Source organism: Camponotus vicinus, unplaced genomic scaffold, assembly GCF_025532165.1.
Source record: "Camponotus vicinus isolate PSW18456_S1 unplaced genomic scaffold, iyCamVici1.0 SCAF_11, whole genome shotgun sequence".
In the NCBI taxonomy this organism is placed as follows: domain Eukaryota; kingdom Metazoa; phylum Arthropoda; class Insecta; order Hymenoptera; family Formicidae; genus Camponotus; species Camponotus vicinus.
In genome coordinates, this window is record NW_028141947.1 from 1,257,712 (window position 1) to 1,274,070 (window position 16,359).

Consider the following 16,359-nt stretch of genomic DNA (forward strand, 5'->3'; position numbering starts at 1 on the left):
GACAACTTTTCTCCTTTTCTGTAATTCAAACAAGCTGCAATTTGCTAGAACATAATATCATCTTATGTATAATTCATAATTATATAATGCACTGGAAAATTAATAATTTTTTTACAGATTAATTTTATAGATTATTTATAGATATATTTTACAGATTAATTTTATCTTCGATATATTCTCACAATTTTTGAAAACTTGGTCTCATTAATTATAAATAAATATATCGTTAAAATACATATAGAACTGAGCAGCAGCTTATTTGAATTATTATCTGTGTAATGTCTATATTAATCTATGAGAGGATCAAATATTCGTTAATTAGAATATACAATAGATTAAAAATTGTTTATTTATTCATGTAATATTTTGCTAATTTGTGATAATTTTCTCTAATCTAAAATTATTCTAATCTAAATATATAAATTGAAATGTTTTAATAAATTTTATCTTTTAAACAAATTATCAAGAAATCGAATAAACTTGACATATTTTACATTCAAACATTCCATATATATACATATATAGAATTATGAGACAAAATGTTTGAAATGAAATTATTTTTTATTAACCGTAATTTGCTACAAAAGATATTTATATTATATAATTTTATTGAAAAATAATAATAGAATTATAATAGTTATATAATAAGTTATAATAAGTTAATTACTTTGATTATAATAATTATAATTATTGAAAAATATAATTATTTTTATTGTTTCAAATATAAAATAATAAATTCAAAGCAATACAATATATGTATATTATAAGATACTTATATATAATGATGTATACAAGCTCATATCTTTTAATCTTCTATATCAATACCGATATCAAGAAAATCTGAAATACAATGGAATGCCTTGGTGGGTAAAAGCCTGAAATTAAAATATTTTTTTTTTAATAGAGAATGTACAAACGAAATAATATAAATATAATACAATAATAGGTGTTTGTATTTATTAGCTACAAATCGCTTTGCAGCTTATTAACATATTTTGATTTATTTAAAAATATATGCATTTAATGATTGAATTTTTATTTACGCAATTTACCCTAATAAACGTAACAGTGGCAGCCAATGTGAAGGTATACTTCTTTCTAGAAAATTCTGTCTTTGCGCATCAATTATTAATGAAGCTGCGTTCTGTGGCGTAAGTCCATTTAGCATAAATGAAAATCTATTATTGATAAATAAAATAATGTTATTTATCTCAGCAATAACTATTATAAAAATATCTTATTATTTCAGTACATTTTAAATATATATAAAATGTAAGATTTAATGCTAATAAAAAACTGTAATTTTTTTATCGAATATGTTGATTATAAAATGTATGCATAAAATTATAATTTATATATTTATAAAAAAATTAAAAAGAAAATGGCATAAGAGCCAACGCGCGATAGTTGGAGCGCAGAGAAGCAACAACACTTCTTTCTTTTTTCAATATTAGTTTATTAAAAAACACATTATAATAACAAAAAACGAACGTTTCGGATCATCTTTTGATCCTTCTTCAGCGCGATGTTAACAATTTATCGACATGGGGCGCACAGCGGCATACTATATTACTAATTGTAAAAAGCGCGGAATCTGATCTGCTGTGACGTCGCATAGTATAACTATAGTATTTTTAATTGACTGTTGGAAGCAGAGCGCTTACTAGACCTCCGCGGGATACAATTTAGCGTCACCTACGCGTCGAGAACAAATTCGTTTAATGTAACGCGTCACTATCTGTAATATAAATTGTTAACATCGCGCTGAAGAAGAATCAAAAGATGATCCGAAACGTTCGTTTTTTGTTATTATAATGTGTTTTTTAATAAACTAATCTTGAAAAAAGAAAGAAGTGTTGTTGCTCCTCTGCGCTCCAACTACCGCGCGTTGGCTCTTATGCCATTTTCTTTTTAATTTTTTGATTACTTGAGCCAAATCTCTAATTATTAAATTTATATATTTATATTATCGCTATTACGAAATATTATTTACAATTCATCAACTTTACATTATTATATAAACGTACCTTGATCTTGGCTTTTTAACAAGTCCAGTAAGTACTAGGGCCGGATAAACGGTAGTGAATTTAATTAAGGATTTTCCTTTGCTATATTCACGCAATTCATAGCTGAGAGATTCCATAAGTGCTATAATATGCACATGAAGAAAATATTAAAAAAAGATGCTCTGCAATTGTATTTATTATATTTTCACTTTGAATTTATGCGCATAATATTCGTTAATTTACAGTTAATATTAATAATCATACGCTATACACATCAATAGAATTATAAGATTAAATTACCTTTGACCGCGGATTTTGTGGGACAATAAACCGTACCATGTGTATTGCCAATAAGTGCTGCTATTGATGAAATCGCCACAATGTGACCGTGATTTTTTTCAATCATACTTGGTAGGAACGCTTGCAACGTCTAAAAATGATTTCGTTAAAAACAATATACGTATACTTGCATGCGTGTGTACTTGTTAGTCTCTTGAATTTATTTCAATTGTGAATATAGTAAATTAATTCTTAGCGCATATCTCTATTTCTTTAAGAATAATATTAAATTAAATTATTAAATAAATTAATTATTAAGTAAATTATATTATTAATTATTACATATATAAGGCTGTAATGCTATATGGAATTATAGATTATAAGGCTATACATATGTATATATGTATATGTACTTTATAGTTGCTACGTATGTGTATCTCAAATATTATACTTACCCAATAATGCGATTTCAAATTGACGTCTATAACTCGTGTAACTTCATCGACGCTTTGATTTAGTAATGTTTTAACAAATGCTATTCCAGCATTGTTGACTAAAATAGTAACATCGCCGACTTCTTTTCTTACTTTTTCAGCCACTCTAAAGACTTCTTTTCTGTCTGCTACATTGCACCTATAAAAATCTCAAATTTTTAATCAGCATTGATGATAATTAAATATTATTAAATAATTAAATATGTGTTGTTAATTGTATGAGCATAAACTTCGAATCGCTTTTTATTTTATAAAATTAAATAACATTGATTTACTGATATGCGAATACAGCGTTTTTTCCCATCATTTTAATCTCGTTCATCGTTTGCTTATTAGTTTCTTCATTAATATCGCAACATATCACTGTTGCGCCTAACGATGCATAACCAATCGCTATTTCTTTTCCAATGCCATGACCTGCACCTGTTACCTATAAACACAATATTAATTATGAGGCTACATCATGTGAATTATACATTATATCATACAGAGTATCCCATTTTAATTGCCCTCGAATATCTCTTAAATGATTGCATGTGATGCGTAAAAAATGTAAGACAAAAATTGTAAGATTTTGAGGGAGGAAAAAGATATTAGTTTGAGTATAAATATTAAAACCATGTGAAGGTTAAATATATTTTATACTTTAAGTTGACATAATTTTATATAAACTATAAAATGCTTATATAACTATAAAAATGCTTATATAACTATAAAATATCTCATAAAATATTCAGAGGAATTAATAGTGTAAAGAAAACACATAATTATTCTTAAAAAAAAAATATGTAGCTGTTTGTTGCAAATTCATATATTTTCTTAAAAACAATTACGTGTATTCTTTACACCATTAATTCATTCCTTTCATTTTTTTGTGCATAAAAGTATTGAGGTAAAATAATCGAAAGGTATTGAGATAAGATAATCGAAAAATAAATATAATATATCGAGATATTTTATAGTTTATGTAAAATTATGTCAACCTAAAGTATAAAATATCTCGTAAACTATTCAATTTTTAGCTATCCTATCCTTATAACTTTTTACATGGAATATTCATTATCATAAATTATCATAAATTTTATAGTTTATAAATTTTTATCCTTTTCAAGTGGACTTGCTATTTGATAAAATAATCTATAAGGCGAAAGAATCTTTTGATAAAATAAATTTAACATGTTTAATATTTACATATATTAATTTTAATTTAATGAACTGAATATTACATTAGTATATTAGAAAAAATACGTTTTCTATATCTAAATTCTATGAATTCCACACGCACCAAAACAATTTCATTAGTTACGCTCTTTTTTGTTATTGGAATAAACATTGTGAATATGTTCTTGCAGATGAAATAAAAGACTTTCAAAATAAGAAATAGTATTTCTGCCAGAAGAAGCAGGGTGTTGCATATCGTTGTTTCCATCCTAATTATCTGGAAAGTTAATTATATATATATAAATATCTGGAAAGTTAATTATATATATATAAATATTAATAATATATTAATATTAATATATATTATAAATAAAAATAAAATGAAAATTAATTCGTTTCTTCTTTTTCTCTCTCTTAGAAGAATCTAAGTAATCTATTTATAGGCAATATGAATTTTTAAGGTTTACAGGTTTATTGAATGATTCGATATTTAAAGACCTAAAATATATCACGTGAAGGTTGTCAGGTTTTCACCCCTTTTATGTATGTACGCGCGCGCCCACACACACACACACACACAAGAAATGTAAATTCGACAACTTTCACAGTACACCTTGGACTGCTATGCACCTTGGAATGTCGACAATGTTGTAATTTTCAAGTCTTATAACTCGCAAACATTTTTAATGAAAAATAACTTATAGTGTTTTGAAAAGCTCTCGAAATAAGCTACAAGAATGTGTTATAAAAAATAGGGGGTTCCATTTAAAAAATTGAAGGTGATCTTCATGCGACTATCAAATGATTATTCAAGATCAAACCAATGATACCATCTTGTTCGTTTCGAAGTCAAAAAAACTTTTGTACGAAACATTTTTTCGTATCTTTCATATCTTTCGAAATATTTGCCTGGGACGATTAAAATGAATCACTCTGTATATTTATCCGTATCATATAAAAATATTTTTAATTTTTCAAATTTTTTCTTATTTATTATCTGAAACCGAAGTAGTTAGATTACCAATATGATAAGATTTATTTTATGTACCTGATTATAATTATCGGCCAAAACTCTTCTATGGTGATATTATTTTCCTTCCAGTCTGATAAATCTCACAACCAGTTGAATCTTTCTGAGTCTGGCGATTATATGTATGTAAGTTGCTGGGCTTCACTTTTTATATCTAACTTTGCATTTGCATTAAGCATATGCGCATGTGTAAATTTCTCTGTCTTTTGTTTTCCACCTTTATCTTTAATTGTTGGACTATGATAATTAACTGATACAAATAAAATAGATTCGAGCAAACCTTTAATTATTAATCACGAACATCATACGCGCACTGTTGTACATGTAATGAACTTTAGAATCGTATGCCACCGAAAACATGATATCCTTTCACTTTTGCGTTTAACATTAAAAAACAATGAGTTCAATTTCATTATACGTAAGACTAAATTATTTATAAATAAATGACAGATGCAAACGAGAGAAGATTGTATAACATCTCGAATCAATTATAGAAAGAAATTATATATTTAATGAATTATATTTTTCCAAATCATGATTGACAATTTTAAGCATAAGTAGCATCCCTGGCGAAAATGAATATCGGAGCGTAAGTCGAATGTAAAGAAAGAGTAACAGAAGTGTAAACGAAGCTTCTAGAAGGCGTAAATTGAAACAACGAAACGTAAACGAAGCGTTAATACTTCGTTTATGTTTCGTTGTTTCAATTTACACCTTCTAGAAGCTTCGTTTACACTTTTGTTACTCTGCGCGCGCGCGCGCACACACACACAAGAAATATAAATTCGACAACTTTCACAGTACACCTTGGACTGCTATGTACCTTGGAATGTCGACAATGTTGTAATTTTCAAGTCTTAACTCGCAAACATTTTTAATGAAAAATAACTTATAGTGTTTTGAAAAGCTCTCGAAATAAACTACAAGAATGTGTTATAAAAAATAGAGGGTTCCGTTTAAAAAATTGAAGATAAATCATTAGATCCTTATTAATATTATCCCTTATCCTTGATATTATCTTTTAAATTTATTTTTCAGTGTATAATAGCATTTTAATTTTATGACTTTATACTATAATATAATATGCGAGCTTGTATTGCTTTATAATTATATTATTTGTGACTTCAATGCGAGAATTTGAAGACAGATTACGGAGAACTTGTTCTAATATTTTTATTTATTTTATTTAACTTCTAATAGAATACTATTATTAATTGCAATATTATTCTATCTAATTCGATAGAATATTACTAAATACTATTGATTGCCATATTTTTCCTTCTACAAGCTTGATGAACGTCCGCGAATTGAAATGTGATTATGCGCAAATAAAAAATAAATTTTTTGATAATTCTATCAAAATAAGAATTATATCTTGATTATATATATAATAAAGAAAATGTATATAAAAAATAAAAAATATGTAAGATATATGTTTATTAATTTACTAGTAATTTATTAATTACTTATTATTTGTAATTACTTTACCAGTTTATCTTGTATTATATATTTTTATAAAATTACAAAATTTCGCTTATTGCTTTGATAAATTTTAACTTTATTTATATTTCTGCAAATTCGCATTTTTACAAATATTGCATTGTACAATATTGCATTTGAATATCGCGCAAATTTTTGGAGCAAAAATTTGATTGGTTTTATATTCGATTGGTTTTACATCGGTGACATTTACACCTTAAGGCGTCTTTTCATGCTAACGCTTAACGTTGATTTTCATTGTCAAGAGATATCACGTGACTCAAATAAAAATACCAATTCGTCATTTTTCGATCACGTGATGTTTTTTTGATGTTGAAAACGAAGGTTGAGGGTTTCATAAATTTGTGCTAGGGATGGGCAATACAGTAAAAAATATCGATATTTTGTATCGATACATATCATAAATAAAAATATCGATATAGCAAAAATATCGAATAAAATATATCGATATTGACAATATAATAATAATAATATCATAATAAAGTAAAATATTCTAAAAAAATAACTTTTAATTTTATGATATTGATATCTCCATTATTGCTTGCATTCCAATATATATATATAATAAATATACAATAAATATTTTTTAGGATTAGATTCAACCTATTCCTAAATGTGCCCAAACGATTCCCAAGCGATTGGTTTAATAGATAATAGGGAATATCAAATTTGTCTGCTAACTATATGATCGTCGTCTGTACTCCTTTAACTACGATTCATATCGGAAGTTCGATACACTTATTTAAATATCGATACATGCTAATATCGGAAAATAAAATATCGATATTAGAATTAAAAATATCGATATTTTGAAATATCGATACTGTATCGCCCATCATGCGCCCATCCCTAATTTGTACCTTTATTTTCTTACATCGAGATAGAGAGGTCGCTTTGCAAAAGTCATGTTTGAACAGGTTCGAACGTAAAATAAAGATCGAGAGAAATTTTTTTTATTTTCCACAAATTTTCTGAAAGATTAAAGTAAATTTATGTGTATAAATATATATATATAATATAATTTTTTACTAGTGGTAAAAAATAACATCAATGTGTTTTGTGAAGTGATGTCCACGTGACTCGGTGCATTGTTTCTCGTAAACAAGAAAGCAATATTTATGATGTCATACTGCAACTCTGTCAGATAAAAATATCTTTTTTTAAATTCATCTATTATGTTGAAAAGTTATCACTGCCACATTATCAGATTTGTCCCTGATGTATGGAGATTGTATAAAGTCCTGCCAAGATGGAATTGTCATTGGAAAATGTTGAAATTTCAAACGATCCGGAAACCAAGGGATTTAGTTTATCAGCTGGAAATACCTGGATATATCCAGAAAATTATCCAGTCCGCCAGTACCAGTATAACATAGTTAAATCAGCTTTATATCAGAACACCTTGGTTTGTTTACCTACTGGTAAGAAAAGCATTTATTATTAACAATATAAATTGTATACGACTGTTATATATTTTATTATTTATGTAACAGATTTTTATTTTTGATTTTATTACAGGTTTAGGAAAGACTTTCATCGCCGCTGTTGTGATGTATAATTTCTGGAGATGGTATCCATTTGGAAAGATTGTGTTTTTAGCACCGACAAAACCTCTTGTTGCTCAGCAAATTGACGCATGTTATGAAGTAATGGGGATTCCAAGTGTTGACATGATAGAACTTACAGGTTTTAACATTTCACTATCATTACTTTAATAATACACATAAGTGCTTTAAATAATATATATTTCATGTATATATCGTAAATATATTAATTAACAGGTGCAGTTAATCAAAAGAAACGTGAAATAGCGTGGCACAAGAAAAGAATAGTATTTGCCACTCCGCAAGTATTTCATAATGACCTGGAGAAAACAATTGTTCCCAGTCATTTAGTCAAATGCGTTGTTGTAGATGAAGCTCATAAAGCTTTAGGCAAACATTCATATTGTGAGGTAAGAAAAATGTAGGAAATATATGAATTGCAAATTATTTCTTCTATAATAAACTGATAAGATTTATAATTTTTAGTGTATTAGGATATTATATACACAGAATCAGTATTTTAGGGTATTAGCACTTTCTGCTACACCTGGAAATAAAATAGATAATGTTCATGAAGTGAGTAAATATAGATATATATTTTTATTAGAAATTGATTCTAAACAAACAATTATTCACTATTTTAATATATATTTTGTTGTGCAGATAATACAAAATTTACATATTTCTCATCTGGAATTGAGGGATGAGACTTCAATCGATATAATGCCATATGTTAATAAAAGAAAAGTAGATATTATTTTGGTACCGCTTAGCCATGAATTAGCTGAATTTAAAGACAAATATATTGTTATTATGGATCGCCATGTTAAATTTCTTATGCAGTATAATATATTACGAGCTCAAACTGCAAATATATCTAAAGGAAGGGTAATTAAATTTAGTTTGTAAAAATTATAATAATTTAATGATATAGATTTTTTAGTTTTGACTATATTTTTCAGATATTCCATTTATTAAAGGAATTCCAAGCAAAGACAGACAAATCTGGAAATTATGGACAGATTATGAAGACATTGAATATATTATTAACTATGTATCATGCTTATGAACTTATGATCAGACATGGATTGCGTGCCTTTTGTAAATTTTATCAAAGTATGTCACTTATAGCTACAAACTATTATAGTTTAATTTTATAAGGTGTATTCTGCAGTTATATTTATTGGAATATTTATAAATATAGGTAAAAGTTCAAAATAATTTTATTTTTTAGCTCATTCTGATAAGTTTTGGATGAATAATGAAAATCAATTACAAAGTTTGCTTCATGACATAGAGGTTTATCTTGGACCGTTTCCGGATATACTTCCTAATGGAGATGTACCTGAAGTAAATTTGTAAAAATATCTTGATAATACAGTAAAATCTTATAAAATGCATTATTTATAAAAATATATATTATTTCCAGATACCAGCAGATCTTGTATTTGGGCATAATAAGTTTCACAAATTAAAAGAATTGCTTGAGCATCATTTTAAATACAATAATGATCGACAAGACACAAGAGCTATTGTTTTTGTTGAAGTTTGTATATCAATCTTTCATTCCTTTTACATATAACATATAATATTGCTCTTATTTAATAATTGGAAATTATAATAAAAGCAAACGCGCAAATATAAAGTATTTAATATTCGAAAAATTTAACATTACTCTACAAATCTAGTACAGAGACATAGTCAATGAAGTCTATATTTTGCTCTTGAAATCAAAACCACTAATCAGGCCACAGATGTTTGTTGGTCAAGCTAGTCAGAAACAGAAGCAACAAATTAAAGCATTGGAGGATTTTCGAAGCAATCATGTCAATGTGCTGATTTCAACAAGTATAGGTAAGTAAGGTGAAAATGCATTTATAGTTAAAAATGTAATTGTTGCAATAATAAGCAGAACAAGTGATTTTAGTTATTCTATTATATTATATAAATCTATTATATTTATATAAATCTTTGTGAATCCTTCTATCAATCTTGTGTTAATTTTTTTGTAATGTATGATGTAGGTGAAGAAGGGTTGGATGTAGGAGAAGTAGATCTCATAATATGTTTTGATGTGTCGCAACATTCTCCAATAAGACTAGTTCAAAGAATGGGTAGGACGGGACGCAAACGAGATGGTCATATAATTGTTCTTGTTACAGATGGAAAGGAGCACGAGGTAAGTGTTATATACTTCTCCACACTTTTTTGTATATGCATTCCAATGTTACTAAAATGTTTTGCAGAATTTGAAATCTACACTTTCTAAAAGAGATTCTTTAAACAATAAAATATTAAACACAAGCAATATATTCTCTTCCTTATATGAAAATAATCCTAGGATGATACCAAATCAATTTACTCCAGAATGTTACAAGATGCATATTATTGCACCAAAAACGCCAAGGGGTAAATGGAAAAAAAAGGAAAATGAAAAAAAGAAAATCAATAAAAGTGAAACATTTACTACAAAACAGAAAGAAAGTGAGTTCTTTTGTGTTTAATTTAATTTAATTTATTTTTTATTTTTTCCATTAGTTACATTTAACAGGATTATCTAATATCTTTCTTGTAAAATATATATATTTATTTCATGCAGCTTCATCTATAAAATTAAATACAAATCAGTCATCGATGATGAAGTTTCTTACTAATAGTAAATGCAATGAACAGAATCAGAATAATACATGCAATATTTTTACTCAATCAAGAACACAATGTAATAACCTGCAAAATACAATAAATCCTAATAATGTCAAACTGCTATCTGATGATAATGCAGGAAATGATTTTCTGACATTATGCGCAATAAAGAGGTCAGAGGAAGAAATATCTTCCAAAACTGTGCATAAAATGGATACGACTTATGTTCCTACGCCAAAGCCAGTTAAAGATTTGTTCAATTTTGTACTACCTGATATACAAGTTATTGATTGTTTCTTTATGAAACTTGAAGATATTTCAGCAGAACGTGAAGATTGTAAAGATGATTTCCTAACACAAAGTAAAAATAATGAAAGTGAAAATATTCATAACAATAATGATTGCATTGATATTAATGATGATAACTTTTGGTGTACTATCCGAAATGAGAAAAACATTGATAACAATGAAATAAGATTCGAAGATATACTTGACGAGAGTTCTGACTCGAATAAAACAACAATTTCATATCCGGGTCAACAAGTTAGAGATATTGAAATAAATTCGAATAATATCAAAGTTTCTGTATCTGATACAAAAGATGATAAAATTATGACTGATATAGGAATAGAAATACCAAATAACACAACAGATCTAGAATCTAGTTTATTCGAGAACATATTAAATGAGTCATTTAGTTCAATTGAAGATAATTTAGAAAATGAGGATATGCCACAACAAAATATAGTATCTTCAAACTCTTCAAGTGTTATCACTAATATAAAAAAAATTAACATTACTGATGAAAATACTGCTAACACATTTCACAACAAAAATAATACTAAATCTAATTCAAATTTATCATTATTTATGGAACCTGCTAAACCTCAAAGGAATCAATTTATGAAAAATTTTATAGACGAAATACAAGATTTTGATTTTAATAGTGATGATGATATAAGTGAATTTGTTAGGCATGAATCGAATAGAAATAAATCTAAACATAATTCAAAGGCGGAAGAGAGTCTGTTATCTATAACTCAAGCTATTAATGAAATAGCAGGAATTAAAGAAAATGTTAAAGTGCCGAAATCTGTATGTAAGGAAGAATCGATTAACGAAAATAACACTGGCTGGATTTCAGTGAATACCAAGAATGAAACTAAAATCGAAAAAAGAAACACGAGTTTGAAAATAGAAGAAAAGTTATCAGATTTTTGCAATTCTACTGCAAAATCATGTACTGTTGAACAGAATTTCGATTTCCCGGACGATTCTGATGAAGACTTTATGATCATAGAGAATAACGAGAAGAAATTTAATGAACTTGAAAGCTGTTATTTTCGCAATATGTCCAAAAACTGGGAAGATGAGAGTAATTGGTTGCCTAGTACATCGAAAAATTCGGAAGATAAAACCAACTATTTTGGTAATACGTCGAAAAATATGAAACCGTGTGGTACGTCAACGCCAACCAGTAATAGACGTGCAGGATTGTCTTTGAAACGAAATAAGGTCCAACATCTAGATAAGATAGATTTGAGTGTATTTCAAGCACCTAGTAAATGCACTAATAATATAAAAAATAAAAATATTTTGGAATCTAGCTCGCCAAAGCAAATGTTCTCTGATAAAATAATTGCACAAAAAATCAGTCATAAATATAAACGTGAAAACAATGTTAAAAACGAATTTATAGATGACGAAGCGGAAGTAGATTCTGACGCCAGTTCGGATGAAATCATTAATATAGATGAAGAGGATTTTGCGGATTTTGTGAGCTATACACAACAGCAAGATGAAGTTGACATGCACGCGCATTATCTGCAGACTATTAAGAGCCCGATCAAGCGACCGGGCGCTTTTCATTTCAGAAAACCACGGTCGCCCGATGTAAATATAGAGATCTATTCGCAGCCTTTGTCACAAGTGCAGGATTCGTATCTTTATGTACGTAAATTATCTGATGCATCGCAATCGTATAATCGATTCGATTTTTATATACAAGATAAATTAATATGGAATATTTATTTAATTTTGATTTCAGGATTCATTTTGTGTTAAAGATGTCGAGTCAAGCGTTGTCGATAACGATACGACATTAGAAACAGCTGAAAGGGAATTAAATCGAAACAGGCGAAGACGTCTTTGTTCAGATAAAATGAGACATGTCAAAAGACAAAAAACAAATCATTCTGAGAGTAGTGAGGACGAAATTGAACAACTGCGCATACAAGTGCAAGAAGATCAAAAATAAAAAAAGGAATAAAATTTGAATCAAACTGTGATGCGTCGATGATAATTATACGCAATAAGAAATTTATTTTTAAATTTGTACAAAGCATGTGTAAATACTCGTTCGTTAAAGATTTATTATTATTTTTCATAGTAAAATTGTGTAAAGATCTATCTTTATAATCAGATAACAATGATTTATGAATAATAGTATTAATATCTGTTTTTCTCTCGCGAGATGCGTGATTTCCCGTCTCATCCAAAATCCGTGTGTTTTTTCCCATTACTTATTCTAATGATATTTTTATGATTTATCATTGTTCAGCGAGATATTTACATAGTTTATATCCGCTTTATATCAAAGCTTTCGCGTAGAAAGATATATTTTCTTATCAAAGAATTTTATCGTATAAAGAAATTATATAAATTTACCAAAAATGTCTATTTTTAAAAATTTATTATATAATTGAAAATTACTTCTGATAGTAACAGTCTAGTTCTAATAATAAGTTAATCGAAGAAACATAATGCGCAATTTATGAAAATATGATTATTTGTTTATTTATCTATCTTTGTATCTCTTACATCTAATGTACGAATATCATGTTTCTTTGGAAATATATATTAGACTAATGTACATATCAGTAGCAGATCAGAGGATGAACTATTTTTTTGAATGATAACTACGGAATGCCTAAAGTTTCTTTCCAGGTACAAGGGACAAGTTAAAGAGATAGTCAAAAAGCCTAATGTAATGGGCATATATAAGGGCTGAACGCAAACGTTTCGCGTCAGTTCCGAATTCTTGCCCAGCGGAATTCATTTTTAAAATCATTGAGAAACAGCGATATTACTTCTAAGTATTAATAATAATGTATTTTTTTCATAAAATTAATACTTAACAATCAAAATTGATAATTAAGATTAAAAAGTGTTGTGTTATACTGTAATCATCATATAATTCCTGTATAATATTGATGATTGAAACTTTATAAATATTCCTTCTTTTCAGATAGAGAGATCTAGAGATATCTTAAAAACTTTCATTATATAAAGTGACGAAAAATGCATTCTGCTGTGATTATTTTGACTTTGATTAGTGTTGCGTATGCGAGATCATACGCAATGTATCCTGGAGAGACGGAAGTGCCAACAATGCAATCGACTTCTTCTGATACTTCTGCGCAAAATAATAATCCTCCGCCGTCTTCGTATATCTATTCGACTTATCCGGAATATAATAATCATACGATTTCACTTACTGAAAACAAGAATCATTCTACCTTGACAACGACGGCTGTACAAACAACTCGGTGGTCGTACCAAAATATCGTTTCCAGTTTAGTACCTTTCGCCAAGAATCTCTACATCTATGGTTCTCTCATTCGCAGCTTTGTGATGCGATTTTGGATGGTCATTTTCGTGGGTATTATTTCTACCGGCGTGATTTGTATGCATACATCGATCTGCAAGATTCCGGGCATCGAGGTAAGTCGAAATATTTTTATCTTCTCCTTAAATTAATAAACAAAACGATATAGACTTTTGAAAGTTATATTTGAAATAAAATTATGTTAATATATTAAGCCTATCAAAAGATACTTTTTGGCTGTCTTTTTAAGATAATATAATATTTATTTAATATATACATGAGATTGCAATCATTGCAAAAGTTATTTTTCGAAATTTTTGAAATAATTTTTTCTTCTAAAATTTATATTTAAAATAATGTGAAGATATAATGCTGTACAACTATACATTGTTTTATTTGTGTTTTTACAAATCTTTGATTATTTAATCGATTTATTTAGATTTATTTTTTTATTTATATTTTTTGATTATATTTTTTTCATACTTATATTTTCCAATAATTTTCCAATAATTATAAAGAAAAAATATATACTTATAATGCGCGAAAAGACTGATAATCATTTATAAAAATGATGAATATATATTCATTTGTATTTTTTTTTCTCATTTATTCAAATATTTATTTATATTATTTGATTTAACGATTTCTCTCTCATTCTTTGTTTATAGATAAAGGAATTAGCCAGCACATATGTTACGTCTCAAAATTTGGATTACTTTACCACGATGATCTTTGGAGCGCTTGACAAATACAGTTCTATACAGAACAAGAAAGATAAGGTTGAACAAGATAAAAGTCAGAAACAAAATGCAAAAGACTAAGCCGATACAACGAAGACTCAGTGATGCTGTCTATACATTTTTATGTACGGAAGATAAAAAAACTTAACATCTCACATTTAACGTTCACAGCAAAATTTAACATCTATTTAATTTGTTTGTCATCATTTTGTATATATTTTATACTATGTCCACTTTTATATTTAGCCCTTTTTGCTAAGTTAGTTTTACATGTCTGATGATAGTTTATATACAAAACATTTCAATCATTGCAATCATTGCAAATATAAGTGATAGAGTAAAGCTTATATCAATATAAATGATAGAGTAAAGCTTATTGATTTATATCTTCATACGATACCGTTATCAAAAATCCCTGTTATTCTCATATCCTAGCATTTGATGACGTTTGACAAAGTATGATATCATTCAATTATCGGAAATTTCGTTTACTTCAAAAACCACAATTATTTTCCATGCGTTCACATTGATTATATTTCATCAAATACAAATCTCTCTCTTAGATGTGCAAAATTCTAAGAATTTTGAAGTCGGAAGAAATATTAATATCATAAATTACGCATATTATATCGTTAATGTTACGATATTTCTTGATTCATTTTTTTCCAAATATATAGGAAATATTAAGGAATTCATGCAATATTGATAATTCATTAAACGTTATTAAATAGTTTTGTTATTAATTATTAATGCTAACAACGTAATTCGATATAATGCTTATAACAAGCACGTACATATTGATTCATATATTCAAGTGAAAGCAACATTTTTTATTCAATAATAATCATATTTTTCATAAAGAAAGAAAACTATTTTTTACATTTATTTTAAATAAAATTTTTTGAATCTTTTAAGTAGGAATTTCAAAAAATTAAAAAAATGTTATTCTCATAATATTAAATAAGCACGTATTTTAAAATAATAAAATATAATATAAATAATTTATAATAATTTTTATTATAATTATTTATAAAATAAATTTATATGTCAATTTATAATAAAGAAATCATTTCTTTCATTTATTTATTTACCACAAGAACTGATTATACAAATTTTCTGAAAGCACATTCAATTGTATCCCCTTTGATTAAGACTATATGTTTAGTAATAATCTTTCGATTTAACAATTTTAAAAAGATTTCCATCTTAATAATATACAAACAGGCAATTTTCTGCGTAAAGTTATCTCCGATCCATACATGATTCTATAGATAAAGATTTGACATGTGTACAAAGCATTATCGATAGTATGTTCTTACGATTTAGCACGTATAAAATTGTTCACTCTTGAGTCA

At 27.1% G+C, this 16,359-nt stretch overlaps 3 protein-coding genes across 3 annotated transcripts; 2 read left to right on the forward strand and 1 right to left on the reverse strand.

The window, feature by feature from the left end:
• Nucleotides 1–722: 722 nt before the first annotated feature.
• Nucleotides 723–5,262, reverse strand: LOC145961308 (short-chain dehydrogenase/reductase family 16C member 6-like). Its single transcript, XM_083081360.1, has 8 exons — nucleotides 4,989–5,262; nucleotides 4,065–4,217; nucleotides 3,055–3,209; nucleotides 2,741–2,918; nucleotides 2,307–2,436; nucleotides 2,028–2,148; nucleotides 1,053–1,178; nucleotides 723–875 (listed from the first exon to the last, which is right to left on the reverse strand). Exons 2-8 carry the CDS (start codon nucleotides 4,206–4,208, stop codon nucleotides 806–808), a joined length of 924 nt encoding a protein of 307 aa, XP_082937486.1. The 5' UTR covers nucleotides 4,209–4,217; nucleotides 4,989–5,262; the 3' UTR covers nucleotides 723–805.
• A 2,063-nt stretch (nucleotides 5,263–7,325) lies between these two features.
• On the forward strand, nucleotides 7,326–13,105 carry Fancm (FA complementation group M). The gene is made up of 13 exons (XM_083081197.1): nucleotides 7,326–7,891; nucleotides 7,989–8,156; nucleotides 8,252–8,424; nucleotides 8,501–8,590; nucleotides 8,678–8,902; nucleotides 8,977–9,130; nucleotides 9,249–9,364; nucleotides 9,444–9,560; nucleotides 9,703–9,868; nucleotides 10,039–10,193; nucleotides 10,261–10,498; nucleotides 10,614–12,607; nucleotides 12,705–13,105. Exons 1-13 carry the CDS (start codon nucleotides 7,720–7,722, stop codon nucleotides 12,912–12,914), a joined length of 3,978 nt encoding a protein of 1,325 aa, XP_082937323.1. The 5' UTR covers nucleotides 7,326–7,719; the 3' UTR covers nucleotides 12,915–13,105.
• A 133-nt stretch (nucleotides 13,106–13,238) lies between these two features.
• LOC145961215 (uncharacterized) lies at nucleotides 13,239–15,968 on the forward strand. Its single transcript, XM_083081199.1, has 3 exons — nucleotides 13,239–13,752; nucleotides 13,905–14,380; nucleotides 14,933–15,968. Exons 2-3 carry the CDS (start codon nucleotides 13,958–13,960, stop codon nucleotides 15,083–15,085), a joined length of 576 nt encoding a protein of 191 aa, XP_082937325.1. The 5' UTR covers nucleotides 13,239–13,752; nucleotides 13,905–13,957; the 3' UTR covers nucleotides 15,086–15,968.
• The last annotated feature ends 391 nt before the right edge of the window (nucleotides 15,969–16,359 follow it).

Bases quoted from the DNA above. Each gene is read 5' to 3' on its own strand.
- LOC145961308 (XM_083081360.1), bottom strand. From the start codon at position 4,208: ATGGAAACAACGATATGCAACACCCTGCTTCTTCTGGCAGAAATACTA. The intron at 2,919-3,054 runs GTAAATCAATGT...AGATTTTTATAG, and splicing joins AACGCTGTATTCGCATATCA to GTGCAATGTAGCAGACAGAA. The intron at 1,179-2,027 runs GTACGTTTATAT...TATCAATAATAG, and splicing joins GTTAAAAAGCCAAGATCAAG to ATTTTCATTTATGCTAAATG.
- Fancm (XM_083081197.1), top strand. From the start codon at position 7,720: ATGGAATTGTCATTGGAAAATGTTGAAATTTCAAACGATCCGGAAACC. The intron at 7,892-7,988 runs GTAAGAAAAGCA...ATTTTATTACAG, and splicing joins CTTGGTTTGTTTACCTACTG to GTTTAGGAAAGACTTTCATC. The intron at 9,869-10,038 runs GTAAGTAAGGTG...TGTATGATGTAG, and splicing joins GCTGATTTCAACAAGTATAG to GTGAAGAAGGGTTGGATGTA.
- LOC145961215 (XM_083081199.1), top strand. From the start codon at position 13,958: ATGCATTCTGCTGTGATTATTTTGACTTTGATTAGTGTTGCGTATGCG. The intron at 14,381-14,932 runs GTAAGTCGAAAT...CTTTGTTTATAG, and splicing joins GCAAGATTCCGGGCATCGAG to ATAAAGGAATTAGCCAGCAC.